The 25,024-nt window shown below is 45.1% G+C and overlaps 1 protein-coding gene across 1 annotated transcript in view; it reads right to left on the reverse strand.

Annotated features, from left to right (window-relative positions):
• Positions 1-25,024, reverse strand: part of SLC9A6 (solute carrier family 9 member A6) — a 54,540-nt gene that overhangs the window by 21,302 nt on the left and 8,214 nt on the right. Inside the window, 10 exon segments of the mRNA XM_079962715.1 lie at positions 4,082-4,193; positions 6,294-6,407; positions 7,127-7,215; positions 8,162-8,267; positions 10,524-10,665; positions 11,498-11,603; positions 15,490-15,602; positions 16,299-16,375; positions 19,777-19,854; positions 20,549-20,748. Coding sequence (XP_079818841.1) covers positions 4,082-4,193; positions 6,294-6,407; positions 7,127-7,215; positions 8,162-8,267; positions 10,524-10,665; positions 11,498-11,603; positions 15,490-15,602; positions 16,299-16,375; positions 19,777-19,854; positions 20,549-20,748 — 1,137 coding nt within the window.

A 25,024-nucleotide genomic window follows, 5' to 3' on the forward strand; every position in this document is an offset into this window, starting at 1 on the left:
ACCAAAAATACACTAAGATGTCACATATTGAAAACTTCCCTGAACAGGGCTGCCTTAAGATGTCTTCTGAATGTCAGGTAGTTGTTTATCTCTTTGACATCTGGTGGGAGGGCGTTCCACAGGGCGGGCGCCACTACCGAGAAGGCCCTCTGCCTGGTTCCCTGTAGCTTTGCTTATCGCAATGAGGGAACCGCCAGAAGGCTCTCGGCGTTGGATCTCAGCGTCCGAGCAGAATGATGGGGGTGGAGATGCTCCTTCAGGTATACTGTGCTGAGGCCGTTTAGGGCTTTAAAGGTCAACACCAACACTTTGAATTGTGCTCGGAAACGTACCAGGAGCCAATGCAGATCTCTCAGAACCAGTGTTATGTGGTCCCGGTGGCCGCTCCAAGTCCCCAGTCTGCGTACCAGGTGGAGCTGGTAGACAGCTGCCCTGCATACAGAATTGACCTGCGCCTCCATGGACAGCTGTGAGTCCAAAATGACTCCCAGGCTGCGCAGTTCGTCCTTCAGGGGCACAGTTGCCCCATTCATGACCAGGGAGTCCTCCACACCAGCCCACCCCATTCCCTAAAAACAGTACTTCTGTCTTGTCAGGATTCAACCTCAATCCATTAGCCACCATCCATCCTCCAACTGCCTCCAGGCACTCACACAGGACCTTCACCGCCTTCACTGGTTCTGATTTGAAAGAGAGGTAGAGCTGGGTATCATCTGCATACTGATGGACACCTAGTCCGAACCCCCTGATGTTCTCTCCCAGCAGTTTCATATAGATGTTAAAAAGCATGGGGGAGAGGACGGAACCCTGAGGCACCCCACAAGTGAGGGCCCAGGGGTCTGAACACTCATCCCCCACCACCACTTTCTGAACATGGCCCAGGAGAAAAGAGAGCTCCCAGCCCCTCTAGACGGTCCAGAAGGATGTTATGGTCGATTGTATCAAAGGCCGCTCAGAGGTCCAGCAGAACTAGGAAACAGCTCTCACCTTTGTTCCTAGCCCTCCTGATATCATCAACCAGCGCGACCAAGGCAGTTTCAGTCCCATGATGAGGCCTGAATCCCAATTGGAAGGGATCCAAATGGTCCGCATCCTCCAGGCGTGCCTGGAGTTGTTCAGCAACCACCTGCTCAATCACCCTGCCCAAGAATGGAAGATTTGAGACTGGGCAATAGTTGGCCATACTGGCCGCATCTAAAGATGTTTTTTTAAAGAAGCGGTTTAATGTGCCTCTTTCAGCGGATCTGGGAATGTTCCCTCACAGAGGGAAGCATTCACCACCCCACAGAGCCCATCGCCCAACCCTTCCCGGCTTGCTTTTATTAGCCAGGATGGGCAAGGATCAAGGAGACAGGTGGTTGGTTTCACGCATCCAAGCAGCCTGTCTACATCCTCAGAGGTACCAGATTGAAACTGATTCCATGCAACTTGACCAGACAGGGCTCTAGCACTCTCCCGCCCCAGCCCTGCTCCCACGGTGGTGTCTACCTCCTTCCGAATATGAGTGACTTTATCCGCAAAAAACTTTGCAAAATCGTTGCAGGAGATCTTGGGGTCTTTACAAGGCCCCGGTGGTAAAGGTGGTTCCGTTAAATTGTGGACCAGCTGAAAGAGTCTCCTGCTACTATTTTCTACAGATGCAATAGAGGCAGTGAAGAAAGTCTTCTTTGCCGTCGCTATCGCCACTTGGTAGGCTCGACATTGAGCTTTAACCCGCGTCCGGTAAGATTCAGAATGAGTTATCTGCCAGCGGCGCTCTAGCCGTCTCAGTGATTGTTTCATTGCCCTCAGATCCATGGAAAACCATGGGGCTGTCGGGCTCCATGCAATCGGAGAGGGCGCTTCGGAGCCAGAGAGTCAATAGTCCTGTTTAACAGCACATTCCAGCGGGCCACCAGGGAATCAGCTAAAAGGCCATCAACATGGGACAAAACATCCCCTACCACTCTCTGGAAACCATTTGGATCCATTAAGTGGCGGGGGCGGACCATCCAAATCAGTCCCACCTCCCTGCAGACAGGAAGGGTTGTGGAAAGTCCAGTTGCACCAGGAAGTGATCTGACCATGGCACTGCTTTTGTTTCGCTTTTAGTTAGTGTCAGATCACCAACATCCATAGAAGTGAACACCATGTCTAAGGCATGTCCATGACTGTGAGTTGGGCCAAACTTATTCAGGGACAGCCCCATGGAGGCCATGCTTTCCATGAAGTCCTGAGCAGCCCCTTGTAAGGCCGTGTCAGCATGGATGTTAAAATCCCCCAGGACAACCAAACTAGGTGTATCTAGGAGAACATCCGCCACAACCTGAAGCAGCTCGGACAGGGAATCCTTGGTGCAGCGGGGAGGTCGGTACACCAAAAGGAATCCTGTACTGCCCCTATTGCCCAACTTCCAGAACATGCACTCAGAAAACTGGGTCTTCCCAATAGGACGCCTGGTGCAAACTAGTGACTTCCTAAAAATCACTGCAACCCCCCCTCCCCGCCCACAAGGCCTAGATTGCTGTGCATAAGAGAAACCTGGTGGACAAGCAGCGGCAAGGACAGGCCCATCTGCTTCATCCAACCAAGTCTCTGTCACGCATGCCAGGTCAAGTCTTCCATCCACGATCAAGCCATGGATGGTAGTGGTCTTATGAATCATTGACCTGGCATTGCACAGCAACACTTTCAGGTCATGTGGGTTTCCCCGGTCAAGGCCAGACCCGGAGGCAGGGATAGTCTTCAAACAAGGACTAAACCTGCCTCCTCGGTAATGACATGGTCTGGTCTTAGCGTAACTCCTCCTCCTCCTGCCCATGATCACCGAGATCAATGTCCCAGTGCCTCCCCCATTGTGGAACTTGCCCCAGCCATCGTGTTGGCTGGGTCCCCACTCGCAGGAAGCCCTGATCCCACCCCTTAAAAACAAAACACAAACTATATAGCAACCAATAAAACAACAAAAAACAAAAACAGAACAGTTATAATAAAATTAATCCCCAACTAGATATCCTTCATCTGGTTGTCATTATTAAGATTATACCAGCAAGAATGAGTCTTTCTGTAAAAAAAATGATTTAAATCAAGTCTTACTGACTGGTGATTTAAATCGTGATTTACCATATTTCTCGCTCTATAGGACGCACCAGACCATAGGAAGGGGAGAACAGGGGAAAAAAATTTTTCTTGTTCTCCCCCTCTAAAACAAGGTGCGTTCAAGGTGCATTCACCCAAAGCCTCCGGAGCGCAGCAGGAGTTCCCACTGCACTCCAGAGGCTTCAGTGAAGGCAACCCGAAGCCTCTAGAGCACGGGGGGGGGGGGAGTTCCCGCTGGGCTCCGGAAGCTTCAGGTTCCTTTTGACCTGCTCTTTGGGGCTGGCGGTGGGGGGAAGCGCTGCTTTGGAGCGCAGCGCGAGGTCCCGCTGTGTTCCAAAGGCACCCCACTGCCCTGCAGAGGCTTTGCGCGCAGCCATCCCCAAGCTAGAACAGCGAGACGGAGCGCTCTGCAGCGCTCCATCTCCCTGTTCTGGCTTAGGGCTTAGCTGCGCAGCCTGCATTCGCTCTATAGGACGCACCCACATTTCCCCTTAATTTTTGGAGGGGAAAAAGTGCGTCATATAGAGCGAAAAATACGGTAAATCAATTTGATTTAAATCACATCCACTCTGTTGTCAATTGTACTTTGCTTTCACATGTTGCTGTTTTTGTATTATTTTTATTTTTGGTTGAAAGCAAGCCTGGGCAGGGAAGAGAAAGAGCAAGTATAAACAAAATAAGCAAAAATGGCTGAATCTCTGCAAGAAGCAAAAATGGTTGCTATTAATACTAAGCATGTATTCAAAACATTTTCACACACATTCTCCCAATCTTGGTTCTGATGACAGCCAGTAATTGTCTTCTTTGCAGACATTTCCCGCTTGCATCTTCCTGGAGACATCTGGCTGGCCTGGGGGACCAGAGGCTGACCTTTGATCAGGCAGGGCAATCACTGCCCTAAGATAAAATCTAAGGCATCTCTAAAGGTTCCATCATTTGTCTCTTTCTACAAGCAGACTTTGTACTTATGAAAATAATCTATGAAGGGATGGTGATTACTCACCAGCAAACATCATCATATGTTGGAAATTTGTCCCGATCTTGTTTCTTCTCCCCAAATTAAGCAGGAAAGAGAGAGGGTAAATGTTTGCAGCTCTCCCCAGGAATACAGCCAGCTAGATTTGGGCACATATTAAGGATTTCCCCCCCTTGTTGACAGGTTTGCGAAAATTAGTTACCAATGTTCCTACTGCACAAGAAAGAAGAGTTTTTATTCCAACAGTGACAAATAACAAATAATCATGCCAAGAAGAAGAATCAGTGGCCTTCAGAGAGCATGAGTACCTCCTGCAATCCCAAACTAGCAATTTCAAAACTGCAAAAAAACCTGACGGCTGAGAAGCAATCTGTTCAGAGATCTCAGCCATACCACCTAACTTTGATTGGACCACTTCTGAGTACGGGAACATAGGAAACTGCCTTTTATCAGGCCACTAGGTTATGTTGCCTACCAGCAGCTGCCCTCCAGGAATTCAGGCACTGGATTTCTCCGAGCCCTACTTGGGGACGCAAGGAATTGAACTGGGGACCCTTCTGCATGCCGAGCAGGTGTTGCACCACTGAGCCATGGCTTTTCCCAGAAAGCTTTAAGCATCCTGAATTCTTGACGCAATGCCCAGATCTTCCATCAAGCACTCTGTGCCACAGGCAAACCACTCTTATTACAGCTCAAGCTGCTTTTAAAAGTCTGGGTATTAAAAGCACCCATGTCTGGCACAAGGGTACATGGAAGGCTTTTTGAGAAATGAGCATCTAAGACTCATACTCACTAGGCAGACGGTTCCAGTGAACAAAACACAGCTTACGTCTGAGGAAAGGATTGGACTTAAATATTCCTATTAGTGCACAGAGCTAACCATGTTTTTTTGGATTCTAGCCATGGTATCTAAAGGCTACCACAGTCAGCCCAGCCATTAGGAAGGGTGAGGCTGCTGTTTCAGGTGGCAGAAGCCCCACCCCCACTCCAGAGGCAAGTCTATGGGGCCCCCACTGCTGATTCTGGGCATTCCTGTCCCACCTCAAGTGGCAAAATGGGAGAGCCACCCCTGGGCTACCATATCTTACATTCCCCCTAAATGGAGGTCATCTCTACAAAGGACAGACATGTGTGCACCAGAAATCAGAAGTATGTTATGCATTGATGAGAGGTTTCTTATGAATGCATTTACCATATGCCAAGCACACACAGCACCTGTCCTAACCACAGACTCAAAGAGGACCAAAACAAGCCCAATAGGTTCCTCTACAGCAGGGGTAGGAACATCTGCGACCCTCCAGATGTTATTGGATGCCAGTCAGCCCCAGTCAGCATGGTCAGTGGCTGGGAAGGGTGGGGGTTAGCACCCAGCCATGATTGGAGTGCCACAGGTCACACACCCCTGCATTACACTGTACACATGTATTCCTACACAGAGACTATCCCTGTATATGATTATCCCCATCCTTGAGCCAACAAGGCTCCAGCTGTTCAAAATCAGGGCCAGTTCAAGGCTTCTAGGGGAGACCTTGGGCACAGGGTACCAATGGAAGCCTTTCCCCTTCTCTCCTCAACCCACACTCTTTCCCCACCTTTTCCTCTCTGCTGCTTTATCCTCTCAAATATTTCCTTCCTTCCTTCCTTCCTTCCTTCCTCCCTTCTTCCTTCCTTCCTTCCCCTGTACCTTCCTCTCCTTCCTCTTGCCCACTCTCCCTAGGGCCCTGGCTCTGTTTTCAATCTGCTCTGACCATTAACATGTTTTTCCTCGTGTTCATCCAAAATCTGTTCTCCAGCAACTTAAGGTCACTGGGTACAGCTTGGCTGGAGCTCAGACGCTTTTGTCCCTTTCTCCAGTGCAGGCCAAACTGTGCCCCTCGCTCGTCTCTTTCCCACTGCCTCCAAACCTTCTTCACAAGCTTTGCCTCTGGAATCTAAAGGTTCGGTTGAAAGTGCTAGAGTTTGTGACATACACCTATGAAATGACCTCTAACAACTGCTGCAAAAATTTGCAACACTCAACAGCCGTAAACACTGATAATTTCTTGCTTAAGGTGGAATGATATGCTCCCAGGCTGCGGGCCTCTGTCCCCACCACCTCTCTTTCCCCTTTCTTTTCCATTCTGTTATCCTATGCAACGTATGTTGTTGTTATTTATATCTGAGGTTTCTCTCCATTTCATATCTGTTGATTGGGGAGGTGACAAAAGGCAACTTCTACTCTTTTGGAATAAAAGGATACAAAAGCTCCCACTACAAACGTTGGATTAAACACATGATTCTGGAAGGTGAACAGCGTAAGGCCCATGTAGGAGAAGATGAAGTTTTCAGCCAAGAAATTGAGGAGCTCAAACAACTAAAGCAAAACATATACACACAAGGGAGAGAGAAGGAATATCAATCATAGCTGTGACACATGTCAAGATAGTATAGAAAACAGCAAGTATGTCCATAAGTGAAATGTCTGGGCAGTGAATTTCTTTGGGCACACATTGCAAAAAGAGGATGAGTTTATGATTACTGGCACAATAGTTTGTGATTACTGTAAGCCAGGGGTTAGCAAACTTTTTCAGCGGGGGGCCGGTCCACTGTCCCTCAGACCTTGTGGGGAGGAGAAATGAACAAATTCCTATGCCCCACAAATAACCCAGAGGTGCATTTTAAATAAAAGGACACATTCTACTCATGTCAAAACACACTGATTTCCAGACCGTCCGGGGGTTGGATTTAGAAGGCGATTGGGCTGGATCCGGCCCCCAGGCCTTTGTTTGCCTACCCATGCTGTAAACCATCCCATGCCCAATACACAGTCAGCACAACCCAAAAACTAAAAAGAATTGCAGTGATGCATGTTATAACAGAACAGAAGTTTTCAAGTATTTCAAGTTTTCAAAAATAAAAAACCTGAAAAGGCAACCATAAGCCCCACCCCAAACTACTGGATGTCTGGTGTTTTGATGGGTTATGAAAGTGGCTGGTGCGGAGGAGAGAACATTTAAAACATATTAAGGAGAATGAAATTGGATGATGAAGGGGCAGCGGGACCCCTGGTCACCACTGGGACAGAGGACTCACCTGTTTAGTTCTGTGCTGGGACTCAGTGGACAAGTTGTTATAAGTATAATGGGCCTGGGTGATGCCACAAAACAGCACAGCTACAACACCTGGAGGCAGAGAATTACATTAAAACTGTCACAAAGTACATGGAACTGAGATGTGTTTCAATCAGTACTGCAAACATGGGCTGTTCTGTTGGACAGAGCTTCTTTCCCATAAAAAATGGCACAGAAACAGATGACTGGGCAGGTCTGGGTTCGCAGAACCACAGGAACTCAAGAAGCTGTCTTACTTCGAGTCTGATTGCTGGTTTAAGGGGATGGGGGAGGATACACCTGTTTCACTGCAGGCTTCTGTGCCACACCAAATATGTTAGAAAAAGGAGATATATAATAGTAATCGGAGACTTCAGCTCCCTCAATATCTGATAGAACTCAAACTCTGCCGGGAATATAAGGTCCAACAAATTCCTCAGTTGCCTCACTGACAACAAGGGGATCATCTATCTGACTATTTAAGAAGAATATTGACAAGCCGGAAGATGTGCAGAGGAGGGCAACCAAGATGATCCAGGGTCTGGAAACTGAGCCTTATGAGGAATGGTTGAAGGAGTTGGGTATGTTTAGCCTGGAGGAGACTCAGAAGAGATATGAGAGCATCTTCAAATATATTGAGGGCTGTCCCATGGAAGAGGGAGCAAGCTTGTTTTCTCCTGTTCCAGAAGGTAGGACTCAAACCAATGGCTTCAAGTTACAAGAAAGGAGATTCTGACTAAACATCTGGAAGACACTTCTGACAGTACGATCTGTTCAACAGTGGAACAGTCTCCCTTGGGAGGTGGTGGGCTCTCCTTCCTTGGATGTTTTAAAGCAGAGGGATGGCCATCTGTCAGGGATGATCTAGCTGAGATTTCTGCATTGCAGGGGGTTGGACTAGATGATCCTTAGGGGTTCCTTCCAACTCTACACAGTTCCGATTCTAAGACTCTGTAACTGTTATCCATCCCATCAAGCAATCCAACACACCCAGACAAGCAGACAGGCCATAGCTTACCTGTAAAGCCACAAGCTTCAGCCAACAGAAAGGTGCTCCAAGACATCAGGAAAAACAAGCCTGTTTCCAGCAGCTGGAACTCACGGAGTTTGGTGAATTTGGTGACGTGACAGAGGGGTTAAGGAAAAGACACAGGTGGGCTCCTCTGCGGATGAAAATATTCAGCAGGGGAAAATAGAGCAAGAAGCAAGTAATCTCCCAATTTGATTATTCAGGCCCCAAAGGACAGTCATATATGCATGTTGATTATTTGCACTGTTACCCTGCTGATTTATTCTTTGCTAGCAGGAAGTATCCGTATCTTTTAGAAATAACAAAAAAATAAAATCCTTCCCCCCCCCCCCCAAACTGATAGTGTAATTTCTGAGTTTGGACCCAACACACCAAAAATCAAGTGGTTACACCTAAGTCCCATTTCAATAAACCAGCTTCATTCAAAATGGCTCCTGGAGTCCAAATATTGACAAAGACCACCACCACCTCCTTAAGAACCCTTGTGCTGAGTTTGGTGATGATATCTTAAGAGGAAGCCAAACATATGTCAAGAAATGTGCCAAGTGATGTTCTGCTCTGCCATCTTGATTCATAATGGTGTCCAGGATCCTAATGGTGACAAAGTCTGCCATCGCCTTGTCAGGAACCCTTGTACGAGGTTTGGCGCTGGGTTTTATCTCAAGAGCCAGCCAAGCCTATGCCAAAAAAATGGGAAGTGTCACACCAAAACCAAGTTTGTTTGCCATCTTGATCCAAAATGGTGCCTGGCACCTGAACTTCAACATAGACCCCCCATCCCCACCTCAGAAAGCCTTGTGTCAAGTTTGGTGACAATATCACAGAAGATGGCTGGATCTATGACAAAACGCAGGCAAAGTCACATTTCAGTCTGCCATCTTGATTCAAAATGGCACCAAAATTCAAGTTACACAAAAAAGGATACAAACGTGTGTTTGCTTATGTACTACCTCCCCCACCAATATCTATAATACAGTGGTACCTCAGATTAAGTACTTAATTTGTTCTGGAGGTCCGTTCTTAACCTGAAACTGTTCTTAACCTGAGGTACCACTTTAGCTAATGGGGCTTCCTGCTGCCGCTGCTGTGCAATTTCTGTTCTCAACCTGAAGCAAAGTTCTTAACCCGAGGTACTATTTCTGGGTTAGCGGAGTCTGTAACCTGAAGCGTATGTAACCTGAGGTACCACTGTAATGGAAACAGAGCTCTTAGTATATAATCTTATCTTCCATTCCAGGATTAGAGGAAGCAAGCCCAATCCTTTCTAAGCAGAATGCCATTTTGTGCTGCCTGTTTCACCTGCAGGACCCAGGCTAGTTTATTTAAGGCATTATTATTATTATTATTATTATTATTATTATTATTATTATCTATACCGCCCTATACCCGAAGGTCTCAGGGTGGTTCACATAAAATACCCCAGAGTTTCACATACCATTCTCCGCATTTAGTTATCTGTGGAGTTGTTCTTTTTGCATCTTTCAGCCAAGCTGTTAACAAGCATTTAGAACTACTCCTGCCTCTCCCAAAGTTACACACCCTTGTATTATGCTGAAGAAAAATGGTTTGAATTTGCAGAGACATTGTAATGGTTCTAGGGGTTGCTCGTGCGTAAGCTGGTGCTTATCTCCCCGGCTGGGTGCAAACACCTGGCTGGGTTGCCAAAGTGAACCTTTTCTGTCCGGACAGCCACTCACCCGTGGCTGACTCAATCGCTGGCAGAATCCGTCAGTGGGCATTTCTTAAGAAGAAGAAGAAGAAGAAGAAGAGTTTGGATTTGATATCCCGCCTTTCACTCCCTTTAAGGAGTCTCAAAGCGGCTAACATTCTCCTTTCCCTTCCTCCCCCACAACAAACACTCTGTGAGGTGAGTGGGGCTGAGAGACTTCAGAGAAGTGTGACTGGCCCAAGGTCACCCAGCAGCTGCAGGTGGAGGAGCGGAGACGCGAACCCGGTTCCCCAGATTAGGAGTCTACCGCTCTGAACCACACCACACTGGCTCTTAAACTTCTTCCAGCAAAGAAGCTCTTTGACGCCTAGTCTCCTCCTACTCTCTCTGCGCGAAAGCCTTCTGCGCAAGGAGGGCGTAGGCAGCGGAGGACTCCTACTCTCCCCGCTAGTCCCCGGCAAGGAGTCATGGGACCGCCTCGCCGCTTCCCCCATCTGCCCCCCTTCTCCACTGGTGCTACGCTGATTCTCTTCCCCAGAAGATGGGCTGCCTCTCCCAATCCCGGGACGCTCTCTGGAATCCCTCTGGCTTTTGCTCTCTCCCTCCGGCACTGATGGCAGTTCCCTGACAGACATGAAGCAGTTAGAAAGCCAAGTAACACTCATTTAACTTAAAGGATATCAAAGCAGTCACGACTCCAGTAGCTGCTCCCATGGCAAATGATCCGCTGAAGATCCCCAGGAAAATCCCAATGGACTTGAACATTGCCGTTAAATCAAAAGTGTGGCTGTTGTCCCCTGCTGGTTGGTAGGCTACAATCGAGCTGGATGCAAACATACACAAAGGTTTCTTATTAGCATACCTTGCTGGATATCAGATGCATTGCAGGGCAGCTGTGTGCAACAGGAAAGTCCCGTTCAACATCAGGGCAACTGAAGCAGTCCACAGCAGAGAACAGCATCTTAAATATTATGAGTAAGGAAAGTCATTAACCTAAGCACAGGTGCATGAGAATGCTTGGCTGCCTTTCCAATCAAAGGGATGCAGGTGAGAATGGGGAATTTGGGTGTCTAGTTTTGACAGGAATATAGAACCCCGAGGTCATAAGAACACAAGAAGCACCTGCTGGATCAGGCCCATCTAGTTTCACAGTGGCCAGCCATATGCCTGTAGGAAGCGCGCAGGCTGGGTTCGAGCAGAAGAGCCCTCTCCCTCCTGTGGTTTCTGGCAACTGCCATTCAGAAGCACTGCTGCCTCCAACTGTGTCCAGAAGCAGCACACCTCTGAATGCCATTTACTGGGGAGCCACAGCATGTTAACCACACACTCTGACTGTGGGCATCCTGGCGCTATCTGGTCAACCACAATAGGGATCAGGTTGCTGGACTAGATGGACTTTGGTCTGATCCAGCAAGGCTCACCTTATAATGGACACAAACAATGGGTTGTTCCTTTGAAAACAAGCAATGCCTTGGTTTGGAGGTAGCTTCCCTTTTTACACCGCTTACAGTTCCTCCCAATTACAGCTTCCTTGCCAGCACTCTGTGTTCCTAGAGGCACCTACTGCTGGCATGGAGGCTTCCCAGATGACATCCGTAGTGCCTCATGTGAAATGTCGCTTACTTAAACCTTGAGAAAGACGACAGAGAACTTACGAAGACAGGACAATGGCAACGGCATCATTGAGGACACTTTCGCCAAACAGAAGGGCATACAGTTCAACATCCACCTGGAGCTCGTGGAAAATGGCAAGTACAGTCACTGTCCAAGAAAACAATAAAGGAAAGTTGAAAAATGAAATTCAGACCAACAGGCTCTTGCAAGAATTCTGTATTGTTACCAGCACCCTGAGACAATCATTCTAAATTTATTCATAAGGGTTTCTTCTGGGCCTTTTTCATTTCCTGTGTTTATCATAATCATTCATCTAAGTAAACTACTCATAGCTCTCTGTATGAATTATCTCAGACATATTGACAGCAACCCTTCAATGTAGAGATGCCAGTATTGTTTTGCCCATGTTGTAGATGTGGAGGCTTATTTCATCACATTTATATCCCAATAGCTCAGGAGTACATTGTTCTAGTTTTTCTCCCATTTTACCCTCACAACAAGGTGGTGATATAGATCAGACAAACAGAGAAGTAATGCTCCCAGGTCAATCACTGAATTTTATGGCTGTGTTGGAATTTGAACCCAGATCTCTCCAGTTCTAGCCTTGACACCGCCACACCATATTGCCTCCTGGCATTCCAGTAATTTGAACTGGGGGCTTCTAACTCATGCCAGTTCCTAACTCATATACTAGGTTGGCTGTTCTCTATATGGTCTTTCTTTCTCATGAAAAAAGCCAGATCTTCCCTCAAAGATGACTGACTTCTCACATTATAAATCCACTGCTAAGATATTTGTTATGTTAGGATTACTTCAGAAGTACAGTTACTTTATGTATGTATGTATGTATGTATGTATTTTCTAAAGTTCTCCCCATTACTTGTACAGCCAGTTGTCTGAAACACTTCTTCCTAAGCACATGCTCAAGTACATTTTCTTTAGTGATGAAGTACGTATAAGACTATATTTCTCCCAAAAATTTTAAAGTTTAAAATTGGGGGTTGTCTTATACACAGACTGTTGCAATTAATTATTTCTTGATTTTGGGCTCAAAAAACAGGGGTCGTCTTATACATGGTAGTGTCTTATACATGGAAAAATACAGACTTAGGCATCTCAACTTAGTTTATATCACCTAGCAAAGCCAATATGTGCACCCAAATATGTTTAAGGGATTCAATTTCACTAAAGAGAGCTCACAAAGACTGAGGCAAGTCTCACATATTTTTTGCTCTATATGATGCACTTTTTCCCCTCCAAAAATTGAGGGGAAGTGTGTGTGCATCCTATGGAGCGAATGCAGGCTCCTTGGCTTCAATGATAGCAACGCTAAGCCTCCAAAGCGCAGAGGGAGCGCTCCCTCCGCGCTCCGGAGGCTTTGTGTTGCTTTCGCTGAAGCCTGGAGAGTGAGAGGCGTTGGTGCGCACCGACCCCTCTTGCTCTCCAGGCTTCAGGGATAGCCGCTTGAAGGCCTTCAGAGCGCAGCGCGAATTCCCGCTGCGTTACAGAGGCTTCAGGTTCCTTTTGCTGAAGCCGGTAGAGCAAGACTCTCCTGGCTTCAGCAAAAGGAACCTGAAGCCTCCAGAACGCAGCGGGAACTCGTGCTGCACTCTGAAGGCTTCAGAGATAGCCGCGTGCAGCCCCTCCGGCAGGGAGAGGCTTTGGAGGCTATGGCTACTTTAGCCCCGCGCAGCCTCTCCCGGCTGGAGAGGTTGTGCGCAGCTAAAGAGGAAGCCAAGACAACCAGCAGGATGGATCCCGCTCAATGTCTTGGCTTCTTTGTTCTTTGGGGCTGGGGAGCGGGGAATAAGATTTTTTTTCTTGATTTCCCCCTCTAAAAACTAGGTGCGCCTTATGGTCTGGTGCGCCCTATGGAGCGAAAAATACGGTAAAACTTTTCATACAATCTGAGAGAGCTCAAGTGCTCTTTGTTACCAATAAAAGCCCTCCAAATCCCATTTGTTATCAATCAATATAAAAAAGCAGGGGGCAGGGAAGAAAACCGAATCCTTTGGACTGCTTGGCTTACGTGTAGCACCTGCCCTTAGCCCAGCTCAAGTCTCTAAGTACACAGACATTCCATTCAATGTCATGGAGGTGGAAATGAAAGTCTTGTGTTTACGTAATAAACAGAAAATTCTGGTTTCCTTGGTTCCCCCTTTTTAACGTTGGTAACAGGAAAAGCATGGGAGACCACAGAAATTCCCTTCCTCATGACAATGCAGATCATCAGGAAAGGTTCTGCAAATAGGAGCTCTGTTATTGTAACACCATTATACAAATCTACGTTGCGGAACACTGTGTGTGGTTCTGGTGAAGGAGAAGGCAGAGCTGGAAAAGTTTCTGAGAAGGGCAACTGAAATGATCAGGGGGTGGCAGCCATTTTCCCTATGAGGAAAATGGACCTTTCTCACTTAGACATGATAAAGGACTATGCAATTCTGTGTGGGAAAAGTGGGTGATTTTTTCTTCCCCCTCTCCTATAGGGCTAGAATCCAAGGTCATCCAATGAAGTGGAATGGTGGGCTATTCAAGGCAAGACAAAAAGCAAATACTCCTTTCAAAAGGTTTGACAATAGAATTTGTTGCCACATTATGTGCTGGTGGCCAGGAACTTTAAAAGGAGATTAGACAAATTTATGGATGTCAGGTATACTAAGCACTGCCTCTAGGAGCAGAACACAACTGGAACTGCCAGTTGCCATGAAAACACACGCAGGAGGGGACTACGGCCATGATGCCCTGGTGGGCTTGCTAGAGGAAACATCTGGCCAGCCACTGCGAGAAAGAGGGCGCTGCAGTACATGGGCTGCCTTTGTGTCTGACCAGCTGCGCTTTTCTTGTGTTCTTATGCCTGCCCATTCTCAACTTTAAAAAACTATCTCCACTCTTAGGTAATAAGAAAGGATTTGGATACACTATATCTAGATTTCAAAGAGAAATTGTAGGTGATAATAATATACTCTTAAAGAAAATGTACAATTTATTGTTAGAATGGGGGACTAAAGATAAAGAGGTCAAATCTGTAGTGATTAAATGGGCACAAGATATAGGACATAATATACAAATGGAAGATTGGGAAAAATTATGGAAAGCCAATTTAAAATTTACTGACTGTACTGTATATTGTTAAAAGAGAATTATATGAAAATGATGTATCGATGGTATATCACACCTGTGAAAATGGCAAAAATGTATAGAACAGGCTCCAATAAGTGCTGGAAATATAAAGGAAAGGAAGGTATGTTTTTTTCATATGTGGTGGAATTGTAAAATAATTTAAAATTACTGGGAAATGATTTATAATGAAATAAAAAAATGTTTAAGTTAAATTTTGTTGGGAGGCCAGAAGCTTTTTTATTACGCATTTCAGGCAAAGATCTGCCAAAAAATAAGATTAATTTATTTATGTCTGCTACAACAGCGACTAGGATTTTGCTAGCTGAAAGATGGGAAAATGATGAAATACCTGCGAAAGAACAATGGCAAGAAAAACAGATGGTGTATGCTGAAATGATGAAGTTAACTGAAAGATTAAAAGATAAGGACAATAGAGACTTTTAAAAAGACTGGGAACCTTTTATCTACAGAAACAATGTAAGGAAATGAATTCACTTGCAGTGTTTGTTGTTGTTTAGTCGTTTAGTCGTGTCCGACTCTTCGTGACCCCATGGACCAGAGCATGCCAGTGTTTGATTAAACACTTACAATTAGCAAAACAAAAAGCAAAAATATAAAAATGAGGTTAAAACATTAAGAACAAAATAAATAATAAGCAGGAGAAATGAATGTGTAAGAAACCAGGAAGGGAAGTTGGGGGAAGTTGGGGGGAAGGGCTAATCGAGAATTTATTTTGTGTTTATATTGTTAGTTGTGATTATGTTAAAAAAGATGCAAAATTCAATAAAAATCATTTAAAAAAACCAAAAACTATCTCCACTCTTGTAGCAGACAGAAAAACCCAAGAACAAAAAGTGAGCTGGGATCCAAGGAATATCTTCCGTGGAACATCTGGCCCAAGTCTGCAACACACCTGGGTCAGTAGCAGAGGCAATGGCACCGAACAAGAGGCAGTCAGTAAAGTAGAAATCTCCTCCAAGCTGTCCCATCACCTTCATCAGAGAAACACAGCCATACATGATGGACCTGGTGATTCAACAGGAACATGGACAGGTAACATTTTCTCATTTCTCATTTAATTTGTATACTGCCTTCCAACATTGCTATAGACAAGGCAGTATAAAGGCCACACAACCTACATCAATCCGGTCCAATACAAATAAGTCGTAACCAAAAAATATGACTAGTAAAATAAACTTAAATAAAGTAAGGTAATATTCAATATTTTGCTTCTGATATTACATGATAAAATCAACTCTCAAAATCAGCAATCTGTAATTGTACAGAAAATTATTCCCAACAATTGCAATTCATTACTAGACTATGATTAATGAAAACAACAGTAAAGTCACAATACAAAAAATACCACAGCCCATGTAAAAATAGATAACTGAGTAGCAAAGTCACATAGCTTGTAACATTACAAAATGCACTAACACAGCATTTTGTTAAATGCTGGTCCAGGGCAGGATAAATGAATATTAATGTGATAATCTCCTCAAGTACAATAACAACACTGATTTTAAACTGAACATTTAGCACCTTCAGATTCCTAAGCTTAATAACAAAAAACCATAGAGAAATAAGAATGCTTTCTACATCTGGTGTATACTAAACAGCTGCTCAAAGGGGACCATACACACCCTTCAGAATTCCTACACCCATCATGATCCATTCTCCTTCCATTTTCAAGAAGTCTAGAGGAACAAAGCAAACACTCACCCTATCACAAAGCAGGAAATGGCCGTTCCGAGGAAAGCGTATGCCAAGATGGATCCCAGGTTTCGAAAGAAATGCCGCTAAGAGGCAAGCAAGAGAGTCTTCCATTAAATTAAACTGCTTCAGAGCCGATGGTCAAATACTTGTTCAAGTGGATTCTTGATTACTTGTTCCAAAATGCGCAATCTCTCCATTAGCTCAGGCCATGCACCCCCAAGCAGAGAAATAAAATAAAGAGGGTGGCACATGCTTGGGAGATGCAGTGGGTCCCCAGCTCTTAGAGTCCGGCTGTAATATTTATTTTTACAACCTACTTGGTTATAGTTTAGAGGCACTACCGTTGCTTCTGGCTTTCCCCAATACAGTGCTTAGGGCAAAGAATAAACAAGTACTGGGGAGGAGAGAAGACTGGGGGTGGACTCCACAGGCTTATAGGCTTGCACACTGCTTGGTCAGAAGTAGGTGATTTTACAATCCATCCTGTCTAGAAAAGTCATAATCCCCGTGGCTCCTTCAAGTAAATTATACTCCTACGACAGTCACTACCACACTGAGAATCAGGGTAGAAGGGGACATATGTGAAGCCTTGGATTACAAAGGATAGCCTTTGATAATGTTCAGATGGAAATCATTTTCCTCGACACGCAGGCACTGGCCTGGTGTGGGTTGTTTATGTTGCTGTTGGAAGTGAAACAGGCACCCACTAGGGGAATTTCCCCTCCTTCTCTCAGAATACTGGAAGTTGAGGCCACCCAATCAAACTGGCATGAAGTCCAGAAACAGAGGGAGAAATAAATAAAACACTTATTCACACCATGCATAACTAATTTATGCAACTCATTACCAAAGATGTGTTGGAGGCCATTAGTTTAGATGGTTTTTTAACAAGGGTTAGAAAGCTTGGTGGAGGATGGGTATATTGAAAGCTAATAGCTTATAACAGCTGAACCTCCAGTGGCAAAACCCTCTGCATAGCTGAGAGCAAACAAGGGAAAACCACGGCCTCTGGGCTCTGCCCAAGAGCATCTCAGAGGCACCTGCCGGCCACCGTCAGGAACAGAACGCTGGAGTCCTGGTCACAAGCAGCAAAGCAAGCCTTCCGTTCTAAGACAACTGCAGTGATTTTCACTGACAGAAGAAAGGTTCATAGCTCAGTGGGAGAGCACCCGCTTTACATGCAGAAGGACCCAGCATCTCCAGCTATGGGGCCAGGAAGATGCAAAAGCTTCTGAATTCTTTGTCGTGGCCAATGCCAGAAGAGAGCAGCAGAAGGGAGAGGGCACAAGGCTCACCCGGGCCAATTCCTGCCACAATAAATCCAAACAGGCAGATGCCAACTGTGTGCACATGTCTATAATGTAAGTATTACTACAAAGAACAATCAGCCACAACTAATGATCAAACAGAGATTCATTTATATAATCTTAAAGGTTTCACATGACCACAGTTTATCATCTGATTTGGGGGCGGCGGGGGGGGGGGGGACTCCTAAGGAAACTGGAACTTTCAGCCAAGCATTTGACAGTAAGAGCTGACAGTAAGAGCTGTTTGACAGTGGAATTTGCTGCCAAGGAGTGTGGTGGAGTCTCCTTCTTTGGAGGTCTTTAAGCAGAGGCTTGACAACCATATGTCAGGAGTGCTCTGATGGTGTTTCCTGCTTGGCAGGGGGTTGGACTCGATGGCCCTTGTGGTCTCTTCCAACTCTATGATTCTATGATTTCAGAGTGAAAGTATGCCCAACCTCTGCTTTTTCTAAAATGTTTCATTAAGAGCAGGTTCTCCATAGATTGTTGTTGGCTAGATATGAGAGGCGAAAGAGCCTTGCAATGAATTCAGAATTTGGAAGCTTCCAAAGGTTCCAAAATATTGTTCTGAGTTCAATAGCTGTCTGAACAATTGCTTAAAACAGAGTTCAAAAGATGCACAAGATTGCTCCACTGGACTCCCATGTCAACCAAGTTGGAATGATTATCACCCACATAAGCAACAAAAAACCTGCCCCCCCCCAAACATTGCTGGATTTCAGCATCCATCAACCCCAGTCAGCAAGGCCCTGATTGGGGCGGAGGAGTTGTGATTCAGATGGAGGTTCACTGCCCACAACGTAACACATTCTAAACAGCATAGGAAGCCTATACAAATACAAAAACTCCTTGCAGCAGAAATTATCCCACATGAGTACCATGGCTCATCTAGCTAAAGCAGCATCAATCATGCGCAGACTCACAGGAACCCTGTGGTTGCCAGAAGTTTAAAAATATAAGGAGAAGAAAGACAAGGAGAAACCCACTCAGTAACTGTGTGCACTCATTGGCCATGAAATGCTAAAAAGGTGGTACACGGGGAGGGGGGAGTTGAAAATGGGATGTGAGGGGGGAATGAAGAGTGTGTTGTGGAGGACAGCATGGCTGGTTGACTGGAACAAGAACGTTCCATTTTGCTGCAGGTCCCATTCATTACAAACAATACCTGGATGTGCAAAAAAGCCTGTTTTCAGTCACAGGACAGGTTGCACAAGTTGGCATGGGTGGCATAAGAAGACAGGGTGTTGTGTTGCTGCTCTTCTCCTTCTCCCCTTCACTTTTTAAATTCTTCTGAAGCATCACTTAAAAGTTTAAAATAATTTTGAAAGTTAAATAGGGTTGCCATATTTCAAAAAGTCAAAATCTGGACACAAAGATTGTTGAGCTTTTTTAGTTTTGAACAAAGTGGTTGAGCTTTTTAGCAAAATCTCAAAGATAACTGATAAGTTTTTGAGCTATTTTGGGGTGAAATTGCAAAAATATAGACTTCTAAAATACTGTATAGACTTCCAAATTCCAGACATGTGGCAACATTTCTGCCATTCCAGAAAAGTGATGGCAGCACAGGCTGCATCCTCTTGGGCCAGTTCTCCTGCAACACCTTACTCTGAGGAAGGGCCAAGGAGGGGGAGGGGCCCAGACATTAAAAGTAAGGCAAGGGGGAGAGGCAGCAGGTGGGGGCAGGAGGTGTGCTAATTTGTTGTTTTGCTCAATAAGTGGGCTAGGCCTGCAAACAGTTATAATAGTTCTACAGCTTTTTAAAAAGAAGCTTTGTGTCCTCCCGTTGCTCAGTCGCTGCTCCTGCCAACCCAGCAGTTCGAAAGCACCTCAAAGTGCAAGTAGATAAATAGGTACCGCTCCGGCAGGAAGGTAAACGGCGTTTCTGTGCGCTGCTCTGGTTCGCCTGAAGCGGTTTAGTCATGCTGGCCACATGATCTGGAAGCTGTACGCCGCCTCCCTCAGCCAATAAAGCAAGATGAGCGCCGCAACCCCAGAGTCAGCCATGACTGGACCTAATGGTCAGGGTTCCCTTCATCTTTAACACATTAATGCTGAGATGGACAGCATCATTACCTGAGCCTACAGGATAGAGCAGAATTCACATCTGACAAAGGTGTAAAAGCACCAGAATTTCTTTCAACATATTAAAGCATCGGTTTAAACGAGGAAGGACATACCCTTTTCAAGCTGTATCCTGCATAAAATATAATTGGAGGGAGCAAGATGTTGAAGAATACTTCTGGATCGAATGTCACCTGTAGAAGTTTTTTTTAAAAAAAAGAATGAATAAAAATCCAGGTAAGGAAAGTTTTACATAAGACTGTATATAAAGCTTAATTAAGTTCACTTTAAATCAAGAATAAAAACGTTAGCAAACACAACTGCTTCAGGGAGCCAAATGTTTGGCTTTTACAACCTGGGAACAATGGATAATTTCACAAGAAAAAGCTCCCATTACTCTAAACAGGAACACCCTTCACCATACCTAGAACTGGAAAGTTTTAGGTAATACAGAAATGTGATTTGTGTGTACAGGGAGAAAAAAAGGAGAAGGCTACACACAGGAAACTTCCATTCTGGAGGCTCTACCTAAGGAATTTAAGATGAAATAGATAGTGCTATTAGCTAATTACCTTGGAGTGCATGAGGGTGGGCAGACAAGGATGGGAAAGGAATTCAGGGCACATGAACAGGTTTCCATAACAGAACACAGAAGGACCAGTGGGATGATGGTGGTGGTGGTGGTGGTGGTGGTGGTGGAGGAGGAGGAGGAGGAGGAGGAGATACATGAGAAAGCCTACCAAACCAGGTTTCTTGCTTGGTTGCTTCAGGGCCCACTGGCCCTGGTCAGCCCAGCCCAACCAGACTGGTTTGGAAAGCCAGAGGTGGAACTGAGAAACCCTTTCTAGGGTGGAGGGGCAAAGAAGAGAAGGGAGAAAACCAGCTTACCTTTCTGAGCATCTCATTATCCTGAACGTTATTAGGTTCGTGGGAACTGATTTCCCCTTTCAGGGTATACTCGTAGAACTTCCCACTGAGGTTTACCAACAGAGTTGCAGGGCTGGTCTGCACTGGGCAGCTTAAAGTCACGTTGTTGATATCACTGGGAATGTGGATGCCATAGCGAAGGACGACACCCACCAGGACACCTGTGAATAGTAAATTCAGTGCTCTTTCAGTGTCTGCACGGTTGTCTTCTGCCAACGGTTTTACTCTGCTGCTGTGGTTGTATTTTGTTTTGATCAAACTGCACCCGCCAGGCACCCTTCAGATATCTTGGACGACTGCTGCCATCAGCCCCAGAAAGCAAGATCATGCTGGCCAGGGCTGGTGAGTATTGTTTTGGACTGATGGGAGAAGTTTTGATTAGGAGGGTGCTAGGCTCACAAAGGCCGTTTTAGATTTTGTGTTTCATGTTCTATTTTTATAGTTTAGCGCCTTCCTTTTTAACCTGCAAGCTACTGGGAGAATTCCTGTTAGTGGGCAGTATATAAATACTGTAAATAAATAAAGTGAAAGGGAGCGCTGAATGAGAAGAACTGCAGCCACAGCCAAGAGATTTTAAGGCTTGGGGCTACAAGATCTCAGGATGTAACACTCAAAGAACCGCTTTGTTTGCCACATTTGTAAAGTGCACAAGTGAAACTGTGATGTATGCACAAAGTAAACACATTTTAAAAAATGTGCAAGTACAAGGAACTTGGACTGTCTGTAGTTCCAAGGCACTTAATTACTATAAGGACTCATAAAAATAGTGAGAGAAACACTTGGACAAACCCTCCATGCTCACATGACACATGCTCATGATGCTATTAGGAACTATCTTGCATAACAGATTGACTAAAGGGAGCAAGAGGGGAGAGGAGAGAGGAAGGCTGAGCAACAGCGGAGTAGCCTGGGAGCAAGGAAGTGGCTAGTCCCCTGACAGAGAAGGGGCAGCGTTTCTGGGGTTGGTGCTACAAGAAGCATCCTAAGGCATTGGCCGGGCTGGGCCAGCTTGCTAAAAGAAGGCTGCACTCAGTTAGCCTGCCTGCCTCCCAGGAAGGAAGGAAGAAGGAAGGAAGGGCCAAAGCTCAGAAGCAAAAGCATACACATTGCATGCAAAAGGTCCTTGGTTCAATCCCCAGCATCTCCACATCCCTGCCTGAACCCATGCTGCCCACCAGCAGGCATAGAAAATACTGAACTAGGTGGCTCTTCCTACAACCTTTTCATTGCGCAGGTCTGGCACCTCCTTCCAGGAGATCAGCCTCTTCACTGCTTCTCAGGTGTTAATGTTCCCTACAAAGCAGAATTCCATTTGATAATGCTGATCTTCTGGAAAAGCCCCCCCCCCCCCCAATCTGAATTGACGGTTTGGAACTCAGAGGCTTCTTAAAAGCTCAGGGAAGGAAATTTCCATGACACTGTCAGCTACCTCTTTGCTTTACAGTGGTACCTAGGTTCTCAAATGCCTTGATACTCAAACAACTTGGAACCCAAACACCGCAAGCTCGGAAGGAAGTGTTCTGGTTTGCGAACTTTTTTCAGAAGCCAAACATGATATGTTTTGAGTGCCACACTTCTGTTTTGAGTGTTACACTGAGGTCTGTCTGTTTTTGCTATTCATTTGCGTTTTCATGGCTCTTTTTTGTTTTTGTTACTGTGTGGTACCCAGTTCAGCTACTGATTGATTGATTGACTGACTGTGTGACTGCAGTGCATCATTTATTGCTTTCATTTTATGGATCCATGGTCTCATTAGATAGTAAAATTCATGTTCAATTGCTGTTTTAGGGTTGTTTTTAAAAGTCTGGAACAGATTAATCCGTTTTGCATTACTTTCTATGGGAAAGTGCATCTTGCTTTTAGAAAGCTTTGGTTTTGGAACAGACTTCCGGAACGCATTAAGTTTGAGAATCAAGGTACCACTGTACTCTGTACCCTGAGCACATGGGTAAAGTCCTTGCCTATATGAGAGAGAATGGAACAGGACTTGAGAAACAGCACTTGCTTCACTTCTCAGAAAGATCTGGTAACCAACAAGAGGGGAAAGCAACCAATCATCTAAGTACGATATTATTTGTTGAATCTCTTTAGCCATCTTTCTCAATAACGACGCAAGACAGTTTTACAGAAATATAAAAACATATAAAACGAATATAAAAGATACACAACAAAGGATATAAGTTACTGGTGGTTAGTCCCTAGTCTGGAGGTCTGGTTTGGCCATCTATGCAAATTTTTCTGGTTGTCTAAGAACAAATCAATTTTGGCAGCGGTGATGTAAAAATTGTTTGTTTGAAAAAAAGAGATGCAGCTCAGCACCCTGACAGCAATGCCAACCGTCCCCTTCTTCATCTCAGACTGATCATTTGATGAGAGAGGGGGAGATGAGCTATGTGGATCAGCTGGAGGGGTGCCTCTGGGTCCTCTGGGTAAAGGGGGGGGCAACCACCCCCCACCCCTTGTGTGTGTTCCCAAACAGCTGGCTAAGGGTCAATGTGGTTCTCAATGGGTGGTTAGCCATGCATTATAGGCAGACTTTAGGAAGATATTACAAACATAACCATTTAAAGTTTATGTAAGAAAGAGTTATCCACAGAAATATGTCCATGGTGAGACTCAAGAACTGGACCTAAGAGAAACCTAGGATGCTGATCCTGGATACATCTTGGAAACAAGGCAGAACCTACATGTACCCCATGAGAAAGTGACTGAGGTTGTCCTGATGATATTGTCTACATGCCCCACAGAGGGGAGTTTGTGGCAGCCATACCACCACGGAGGACTTCTTCTGGGAGCCAACTGAAGTCACAGCAGGTGCTGAAAGTAATACTAAAACAATCTTAGAATGTCACTCATTTCACCTTTATCCTTTTACAGCCCTCATATGGGGTCAGGAATAAAAATCCGATTTCACTTTTTGTGTGTTTATATACACAGAAACTGAGGTTCATTCATTCAACTGGCATTTGAAGTTCAAGTTAAGATTTGAAAAAGGATTTAATCTCACTCCCAGGGGAAGTCTGAAACAAGTCACAGGTCACAGATCTTGGAATTTGAGAGTTGGAAGGGACCCCAGGGGCCATCTAGTCCAACCCTCTCAATGCAGGAATCTCAGCTAGATCGTACATGACAAGTGGCCACCCAAGCTCTGCTTAAAAACCTCCAAGGAAGAAGAGCCCACTACCTCCTAAGGGAGTCTGTTCCGCTGTCAAACAGCTATTACTGTCAAAAAGTTCTTCCTGATGTTTAGTTGGAACCTCCTTTCTTGTAACTTGAAGCCATGGGTTCAGGTCCTGGCCTCCAGAGCAGGACACATCTGTGCATGCGTGTGACAGTAAATCTCTACCCATCCTGACTATCTAAAGGTGACACCAACAGGCTCTTCACACAAGGACCTCAGGACTCTAATCAATAACAAAAGATATCACAAGAACCACCCTTATATATATGCATATATGTGGTTATATGCTCAACTACCACAGTGATCCCTCCAAATCTTTTCCCACTATTACAAATGGCTTTACAGTTCTTAAGAATCAATTTATAAGTGTTGTTCTTTCAGCTTCATAACTACTCTGTGATAAAGACAGTGTGTCTCAGGCCACCCTGAAAACTACCAGATTTGTAGTGGCATTATTGTTCACAGTGCCACAAAATTCTTGCTTTTGTGGACTACCCAAAAACCTCTGCAGCTGGCCGGACTTTGGGGGGGGTCTCCCATTTCCAAGCTCAAGTCACTGGGCTCCATGGTAAGCACTGGAATTACAAAGAAAGTACAATAATCTATTGCAAACTTTTAAAATAGGAACATAGGTATGCATTGGCACCAATTCTTAAAAATATGTAGCACACAACCATTCCAAATGTTTGCAGACCATTCTCTATATATAACCTTGCTCAGTTAGCAACTTCGTAATAAGCAAGCTCAGATATATCTAGCCTGATCACTTGGGAATCTAAGACAAAGTAATTTAAACTTCTTGCAGTTTTTAGTTTGTTTCTGTTGAGCAATCAGCTTTCTCTCCGAAGAGTTTAAGGTCTCAAATTTTCCATCACCATTCTTGTGACTACCCTAGTAAAATAACCAAGTGTCACAAGTCATGCACTGGAGAGGTAGCAAAGGAAGTGCTGTCAATTTCCCAGCAGCTCTCTAAAAAATGTTTAAAGCAGCACTGGAAGGAAGAACAGATTAATGGTATATGTGTACAAGCATTACTGGCCCTGCCAAAGTTAAGGGATTCCTATGTTCGAAAGAGAAAGCTTGTTACCAGTCAGGATCTAGAATACAGTGGTACTTAATTCGTTCTGGAGGTCTGTTCTTGACCTGAAACTGTTCTTAACCAGAGGTACCACTTTAGCTAATGGGGCCTCCTGCTGCCTCTGCACCGCCTGAGCACAATTTCTGTTCTCATCCTGAAGCAAAGTTCTTAACCCGAG

This window comes from Podarcis cretensis (genome assembly GCF_951804945.1).
Source record: "Podarcis cretensis genome assembly, chromosome: Z".
NCBI lineage: Eukaryota > Metazoa > Chordata > Lepidosauria > Squamata > Lacertidae > Podarcis > Podarcis cretensis.